The sequence below is a fragment of the Nicotiana sylvestris genome, chromosome 2 (genome assembly GCF_000393655.2).
Source record: "Nicotiana sylvestris chromosome 2, ASM39365v2, whole genome shotgun sequence".
Classification (NCBI taxonomy): Eukaryota; Viridiplantae; Streptophyta; class Magnoliopsida; order Solanales; family Solanaceae; genus Nicotiana; species Nicotiana sylvestris.
In genome coordinates, this window is record NC_091058.1 from 129,123,921 (window position 1) to 129,133,466 (window position 9,546).

At 32.7% G+C, this 9,546-nt stretch overlaps 1 protein-coding gene across 1 annotated transcript; it reads right to left on the minus strand.

Moving 5' to 3' along the window:
• Positions 1–755: 755 nt before the first annotated feature.
• LOC104235763 (zinc-finger homeodomain protein 9-like) lies at positions 756–2,385 on the minus strand. The gene has a single exon (XM_009789575.2). The coding sequence runs from the start codon at positions 2,137–2,139 to the stop codon at positions 1,063–1,065; it is 1,077 nt and encodes a 358-aa protein (XP_009787877.1). The 5' UTR covers positions 2,140–2,385; the 3' UTR covers positions 756–1,062.
• Positions 2,386–9,546: the final 7,161 nt, after the last annotated feature.

Here is a 9,546-nt window from a genome sequence, read left to right on the forward strand (position 1 = left end):
ACTACACTTGCACATAACCCCAAAATTCTTAAAAAGGTAAACTCGATATAATGCACGGATTTAGCTTATTAGACCTGTTAAAAGTACTACCCACCATTAAAATATTAGTAGTACGATTAGTTATATTTACAATTAAGTCAACAAGTGGTTATACGAGGAAATCATTAATTAGAGATATACAATAAGAGGAACCGACACATCCTATACTGTGAAGACTACCCTTTTTCCATGTTGGATAATAGAGTATAAAACAGACCTCCAGAAATCTAGACAAAGAAGAGTAAATTATGTGCACTGACTTTGTTAATTAGATACAATAATAAACTTATACGCCATAACTTGAAAAATAAAAAAACATAGGTAACTTGTAATAACATACAAAATTATATTGATAGTGTAAAATTTAATCATGAAGTGTAAGCACTGTAATTGTGTCAAACACCAAAGTAAAGCTACACTGATCATTAAATTATTATCGGTATTCGCCCTAAATGCATGTTATGCACTTTGTGCTTCTTAATCACAGACAAGAATCAAAATGAACACTCCCCTCTACCCCAGGTCCATAGTCCCTACCCTGCATTCCTCTCTCTTTTCTCTGACAAATAGCCACAGAAACAAATACAGTATCTAATTGCAGACATGCAAATTTGTAACTTAAAGCAAACAACAGAAAGAAAAAAAAACAGAAGGAAAAGGAATAAATGCTCATCAGACAAAAGCAAAAATGGTAGAAGAGGGTAAGCGAAGATTAATACTCCACAAAGAACGTGTTTGAATAAATTAAGTACAGTAAGATATAAAAGTACGTAGCATAATTTACAAAGGCAGGAATCAAAAGGAAAAATTAACAAATTAATTTGCTCGTTGGAACAATCTTAGTTACCATTGTTATCTTCATAAGCTGAGCACTGATTACTGAACAAAGAAAAAAAAACAGTTCTAAAAAACAAATAAACGTGACTAATAATAGCTAGTACCAGCCTCAAAGATTCTCTCTTCCTTGCACTAATTCTAATTAAAACCTTATTTATCCATTTTTCACTCATATTCCATCTAAGATCAAGACGAAGAAGAAGACCCATTAGTACCGACAACAACATTAGCAGTACTAACACTTTTAATATGGTCAATAATCTTGTTGTCGTCATTGCTGCTTTCGTGATGGTGAAGGTGAAATTCTGCTGAGTCGGTGCTGTTATGATGATGACTGTTGTTATTTCTACTAACAATACAAAAACCATTAACGACGTTAGTACTGTTACCATTGTTGTTGATGTTGATGTCGGCGAGGTGGTGTTGATCTAATTTCTTCCCAAAAGTATTCTTGTTATTGTGCATCCATACTTTTAAAACACCCTTTTCAACTCCAATTTCGTTGCAGAAACTTCTCACCAGATCTTCATCTCGCTTCTGCATTTTCCACCCAACTCTTTCTGCAAATTCCAGCATTTTCACCTTCTGATCCGGAGTGAACTTCGTCCTGAAACGCTTTCTCCCGTTAGAGTTAGTAGTATTTACCACCGGGCTTGATATGGGGTTATGATTTTTTTCGCCAGAAAAGCCAGCACTCAAGGCTAAGAGCATGTGAGGTGCAGAAGCCGGGTAATAAGCTGAAGAAATCGGCGGTGGAGATGGAGAATTCGGGCTGCTGTGGTCCCCACGAGGAAGCGGCGGAGGTGGTGGAGGAGGATGGTGACGGTGGTGAGGTTGGTACTCAAGAGCTGCGGTGGCGATAGGTGGTGGTGGGATGACGACGGGTTCTTCCGGCTCACGGCGGTGGAAATTCCGGTGACAGCCACAAGCGGCGCATTTAAGAGATGTTGGGTCAGCTGGGTTAGCAGTAGGAGAAGGCATAAATTCTCCACAGCCATCAACCGCATGGCCACCTAAGCTAGCAGCATGATTCTTGAGACATTCTTTGTAAATAACGACAACAGGATGATGATGTTGGAAGAGATTTTTGCGTTTAAGGACACCATTACTGAAAGAGAAAGGCTTAGGTTTTTGGATCTGAGTTGGGGTTTCAATTTCAGCTTCTGGGGTTTTGATATGAGCTGATGTAGTAGTAATGGTGGTTGTGTTGGTGAGTGTAGGAGTAGTAGTAGTAGTAGTAGAAGTGTTATTGGTTAAGTCCATGGCTGAAAAACATCTAACTCTTTCTTTTTCTCTTAAGAGTTGATGATTAGATTTAGGGTCAAGATTTCATACAAAAAAGAAGCATCTTTATTCGTATGGGAAAAAGGTTAATAGGGTAGGAAGAAAAGAAGAAGCTTTAGTAAAGAGAGAAGTGAGGGGATGAAAAAGAAATGAAGGGTTTGTTTTTGGTTTTGTGTTGATGAAGATGATGATGATGAGGGATGACTAGTGATGACCGTAGATAATAAGATGGGATCTTTCTTCTTTTGATCCCTCAACTATTGGTACACTATTATTTTGGGTCCTTCTCATATTTAGATAGATAGAGCTAAACTTGAACTCATTAATTGGATGTTTTTCTACCTTTAGATAGAATTTATGTTATATTTATATTCCATCTAATCTATCTCAATTTAAGTGGTAATGTGATATTGACATTTTAGAGAATTTTGCTCCTCTATCGTAGGGCTAGTAGCTTGTATGATTAGCTATTAACAAAAAAAAAAGATTTTGAACTTTATGTTCTAAAATTAATCTTAGATATTTGTGTAGTAAAAAATTATTTTATTAAGAGTAAAAGGAGAATTATAAAGTTAAATTATTTTTATATAAAAAAAGATAATATTTTTTAAAGGACAAGCTAAAATAAAACGTTTAGAAATTGCACATTACTTATATAGTAGGTAATAAGTAACGAAATTTCGGAAGATTGACAAGTAGCATATCATATATACATGTTAGTTGAAGGTTAGAAGTGTGCGATCAGATATTATAAGGACAAAAATAAGCTTATCAACAATTCAGGGACTGAAGTGCAAAATCTTGTAATAAAAATCTTGATTTTGTGGTTGTCCTTCTTAACCACTAGTGTATTTTGACCTTGGTTCCTAATCTAATCTATGGTTAACCTGCAGCTGCAGCTGACCCCACCCCCCACTTGCTAGTTTTAGACTTGGTGTCATGTGTGTCATAAATACCACTGCTCAGTTAATTGCTTATGGCAATACTTTTGTCGTCTTCTCATTTTGGATAATGCTACTTACTTAAGTAATCTAATGTTTAAGTTAGAGGAATACAAAGTTATCATACTATAAGCAAAATACTTCACCTGATATGTTCCAAATTAATTTAAATGATTATACTTTTTTAACTAATTAATTCCTCCAATCTAACTGTACTTAAAAAAGGGACTGATGAATTGAATTTAATCATTTTGGATTCCATGGTCTAGTAGGGTCAATTAGGCGATTAATTACTGTCATCGTTTAATTACAAGGTGTCCCATTACTGACATTAAATTGATACAGAAGACCTACTAGTTATACTGTTAGTTTGACTAAACTCTCGGTTGGGGGAGTATGGGGTGAAGTCGGCATTAAACAACTATAGAAAATAATAGCTGTGTACATTGGTTGAGGGCATAGGCAGTTCTCATCTTTCGTAATATTGAATAATATTCATTTAATTATGAGTTACTTTTTAAGATCTATTCCTCTTATTATTTATCCAATGTTGTGGATAAAATTTACTTTATAATTAATTTTTGAAGTTGAGTTAGGTTTAGGGAGTATTATTTTTTCAATATATATTGTGCTGATTGCAGTGTCCTAAGTACAAACAGTGCTACTTCTGCTTTGGCTAATTAATCAGCCAAAGTATTAGGTAGAGATAATTATCGATTGAGTAATAAAAACTGTAAAAAGGAAAACGAATTTGGAAGGTTGTATTAATTAAACCAGCAGCGCGGGTTTGTTTTCTGAGAATAGTAAATTAACCATAGGAATGGAATTTACTGCACGTCTGATGCATTTACTCAACCAACCTTATTTGTCAGTTGGAAAAGCAGAGCATGAAACTAGAGCCAAATTTACAACACCTTGACTCAATGGTTAAAATTATCATACGCGGACCTACGTTGATGGTTGAGGGGTCACGCAACCCGTTAGCCTTAGCAAAAATTCTGTATATATATCTCTGCATATATCTGGGATTCCTTAAATATTTTTCTTATGCTTTAAGACACAAAGAGGCGAATTGGAGGAGTGGTTTTGTAGGGCACTTGAGTTTCCAGATTTGCTAGAGGTCCTGGGTTCAAAATCCACTTTCTCCTCTTCTTTTTATTTTACTTTCTTTTGAATTCAACTAGTTTGTACTTAATACAGCAAACTACTTCACTTTTTACTTTTATCCTTTTTTGAATTCAAATATAGTTTAGTTTTAATATATAATAGTCAACTTACTTAATTTTATTCTTTTTCAAATTCCTTTCCTTAAACTTAAAAGCCTCAAATTGCAATTTATCGCGCTTCGGAAGTAGAAAAATACAAATTCTTCTTCCATAATTTTCTTCAATAATCACTTTGAATATAACTAATATAATGAATATACTTTTTGGTTAATATATTTAATTATATGTATAAATTTAGATCAATAATATTTTGTACGATCAAGTATGTTGCATGCATACTATATATAATAAGTATTTAAAGTTAAAATTTTGAATAAAAGCTATTATGACAGTTGAAATAATAGACATAATTATTAGCTTAGTACGTGAAGTTATTTAATTTCAATATTTGCAAGTATGTATTTGAGCCAAAAAATAATCTTTCACAAATCTTCATTAACTCTTTTTTTAGAAAGTCTCATGGACAAATATAATCTAAACGTGTAGGAGAAAATTTTCAACTCGAATATCATCCAAACGCCTATTATATACTCGTTCTTTAGAGATAATTTCAGATACCTCTCTTCATGTTTAGTTTTATAAAACTGACTTCTTTTGTGGTTGACGAATTACGGTTTTCTTCCTTATTTTAATTTTGTTCACTTATTTATTATTAATAAAAAGTTATAATTTGAAATGTACTTTTATTAATTTTATGAACAAAGAGGTTGAAACTTGAAAGCTAAATCCTAAACCAATAGAAATCATTAACAGCTGACGGCACCTATGAAGTATGCTGTCATTAGGGATACACAATGATAATCCTGATATTCCAAGTTATCATTGGGATAGAGGTTTATTTTTATATGGACATTGCTTTTGTAACAGTAAATGTGTTTCTTTTGAGGAAATTATTTTGTATCTCCTCCTTTGAACGTAGCAAAACTGACATCTTCGTATACAAAGAACTTTATGTCGTAAATCACTAGATAATTTTTTATCATTAATAAATAGATTAAGAGAATTATTTCAAAAAAAAATAAAACATTATATCGTAAATCACTAGAAAGAATTAGTGTTATGAAGCCAGACCGGAGAGCCTTGGATTTGAGAAGCAGCCTACAATGAAGGGGTTCATTGGTTTACGTACTTATAATTACGAGCGAATTATTTAAGCAGCGAATAACAACGTGGATTGTTTACTTTGATTGTTATGCTCGCATTTATTATTCCTGGATTGTTTAGTTTACTCTGGATTTTTGTTTTTAGAATTTTAGCTACTCTAATTTATAAGCTCTTATTGTTGAATCTTCTCGCATAATATTTTGACATGTTCCAACATATATAGTAATTTATTAGTAATGCGAAGTTTATAAGGCCAACAGAAAAGTTACACCACTAGCTAATTACTCTTTTTGTGTATGATCATCCAAATAATTTATGAACTCTCCTAAAATTTTATACGATAAACTAAACGATACCTTAATCTTTCGGCAGTACTGAACTCTCTCCTTTTTACATTCTGATCACCAGGAAACAAAATTCTCTATCTCGTCAATTATGTGAAAAATTAATACACATTCGTAGCCGTAGGTTTACAATATCCCCGAATATAAAGCATTTTTGTCTTGGCGGGTAAATACTGGAATTCTGCAACGCTGTACGTTTGTCCAATAAAGAAACATTAATTTAGCATTTGTAAGTATAGACAGACAGATAATCTTACGTAACATACAACCCTCGAAGTTAACCTTTTCGCTTTTGGAGTTTAGTGCATGAAAAACGAGTAGTTAGCTATTAAATTAAGTGTGATTAACTGCTCAAAACCCAGCCACGTGTGCTTTGCTCCAACACGTGGACGTGATTATTTAGCATGAAAAGTTGCCACGTGCTCGTAGTTGCCATTCTTTTACGTCTTTTAACTTAAATTTAAATAAAGAACACACAAGTATGATTACGTACCAGTTTGAATACTTAATTGTCAGCTTTGTCACTTCCTTAATTTAGGTCTTTAACAACGAATGACTGGGAAAAGAACAAACAAATCAGAATCTCAAGAAGAGAAGGGAGCATATGATCATACAACTCATCATTGTTGGTAATATTTTATTTGCTACTATTTGACTCTAAAAGGTTGAAACCGTTGGGTGCACTGAATACGGAGCTAACCTCTTTTACGATTTTCTATTCTACTCCCTCAGCTCCATTTTATGCGCTAAGATTTAGAATATGAGGTAAATTATTTAATTTTTGGCATGATCGCATGAATCAATATTATTTTTTTAATTTTACAAAAAAAATAAAATTTACATGTTAAGCATTATGCAAAACTTATTACAGCTATAATAGTTACTATTTAAAAATATGATCAAAGGAAGAATCTATTTAACTATCAAATACTACATAAGGTAAAAATAATCTTTTTTCATACATAAATGGTTGAAACTCCTTAGTAGAAAGAAAATATATACTTTAAAAGTATTTTCAAGTTCCTACAAAATCCTAAAGCAAATCACAAATAATAAATCTTAGTAATGGGTTCATATGCAGCACAATTAATTTAGTATACTATTGTTGTAAAAAATTTATGTGGCGTTCAGTTTTTCGCCAAACATTAAATTTGTACTAATTTTTTTTAAAAAAAGATTTAACTGATACTTAATTTTTAACAAATATATATACACTTTTCTCTTCTTTTTCATTGTTGTTTTCTTCTTCTTTGTGCTTAGGGTTTCTCTTGTTTTTCTTAATTATTAAATGGGTTGTTATATTTATTTTTGTTTTGACAGTTTGATTATTGTGGTTTGTTCTTTATGATATTTGAAAGTCATGTTTCAAATTTGAACAGAATAGATTTGGGCGTTGAATCTTGTATTGAATTATTAAAATTCGAAGAATAAGTTTATGTCACAGAACTTAAAATTCAAAATCTAAAGTTGCATTGAAGAGAACTACTTAAGAATTGAATTTTTGAAGTTGCATTGGAAAAATAGAAGAATTTAAGATTTGATTTCTGAAATTACATTGAAGAGATTAAATTACTTTAGATCCAAGTGGGGCAAAAAATTATGCAATATAAGTATTATACTTCTGTGATTACCCCATAAGTGGGTATTTATGAAAATGCTCCGCAAATATTAGAAGGAAAAAAAGATGCAAAGTCAGGAGAAACTCAAAAATAGCCAGATTTACAAGTGGTCATTCAAAAATATCCACAGTTTCAAAAGTTATCGAAATTTAGCCACTTTTCATGTAAAGATAAATCTGAACGAAAACAATGTTCAAAATTCGGAAAAATACTCCAGCATAATATACTGGAGTTCCAGTATAATACACTGGTCCAGCATAATATACTAGAGTTTGGAGCACCGGTGCTCCAGTATCCAGTATATTACACTGGAGCCAGCAAAGTATACCAGTTCAGCATAATATGCTGGAAGTTCATACACAGGTGTACCGAACTCCAGTATATTATGCTGGACCGGTCTCTATTGCACCAAAATAGTGACTATTTTTCATTGACTTAGCAAACGCTGGCTATTTTTGAATGACCAATCCGAAAACTGGCTAGACCGTGCTATTTTAACTACAAAGTCTCCGCCCTCCTCCCGTCTATACAAGGGGGAAGTGCACGGTTAGCCACTAATAACACATGTATTTACTTTTAAGCCACTGTTTAAAATGTCTTTAGTCTTTAGCCACTGGTTTAATAAACTTTAACTGCCCGGACGAAAATACCCTTCTGCTCATGTCCATAACTTTTGTACTTAACTTCAAGGCTTCAGGACTACATGTCCTTAACTTTTGAACTTGGAACTCTAAGTTCAGGACTTCAAAACTACATGTCCTTAACTTTTGAACTTAACTTCAGAACTTCACGACTATATGTCCTTAACTTGAGGACTTCAGGACTATATGTCCTTAACTTGAGGACTTCAGGACTACATGTCCTTAACTTTTGAACTTGTAACTCTAAGTTCAGGATTTCAGGACTACATGTCCTTAACTTTTGAACTTGGAACTCAAACTTCGGGACCAAGCGTCCTTAACTTTTGAACTTGTAAGTCAAAGTTAAGGGCCTATTGTCCTTAACTTTTGAACTTGTAACTGTAAGTTAAGGACTGTTTGTCCTTAACTTTTGAACTTGTAACTATAAGTTAAGGATTGTATGTCCTTAACTTTTGAACTTGTGTCCTTAACTATTGAACTTAACTTCAGGACTTCATGACTACATGTCTTTAACTTTTGAATTTAACTTTAGGACTTTAGGACTACATGTCCTTAACACAATTATCTTTGTCCTCAATTTTTTGGCTTTTTACCATATTTTTCCTAATTATCTGTTGTTTAAGAAAATTTAAAAGTCACTTCTTTTAGAAAACCAAAAGTCACGTCCTCCCACGTCCGTGATTATTATGAGTGAATGGTTTACCAGGCAATTCAACTCCTGAAAGTAGACACAAAAGAAAATGAGAGGCTTATAAAATTTATAAGATTAATGCATTTCGTTTCTTCTGTTCAAAATTGGATTTCATATATGAAAATAATGGAAACACTCATACGGACCCCAGAACGCCATTGCAAAAGGAGAAGTGGAGCTGTAAGGAATGAATCTCAAAATGGCGTATTTCCGTTTGGGAAGGAAAGGGTAATACTGCCTTTCATATTAATTTTAATAGACTAGTGGCTACTATTGTTCAGCATTAAAAATGCTCGATAAAAAATAAATATCACTTTAAAAATGGCTACCCCACGCAATTTTTACTCTATACAACACCCTTTACTTTTAGACAAAATATGGGTCCCAATTTACAAAGATAACCAAATTACTAGTAAAGTCCACTACAGACCCATAACTTTGTAACATGGATAAACTGATCACGGGGTACCTCTTTTTCTTTTTTCTTATTATTTTATTCCTACAATTGCTACATGCTATTTAAAGTACCACATTTTATTTGTTTAACAGACTTATATTTAATGGAAACTTAAGCTTTATGTCTCCATCAATTACAAAAGGAAAAAAAAACAATACTCAAAGCTAGGGATACCAAAATTAATAACAATTTTAATATTTCCAGAAATTACGAGCCGTAGCATTTCAGAAATCATGGCGTACAAACCGAATCGGAAAACTGCACCAAATCAAAAAGTCAAATGAAGCCAATTAAAAACCCCGATTAGATTTGGTTTAGTATTGAGTAAAAAAAATCGAACCAAACCGACATATAAATATATAC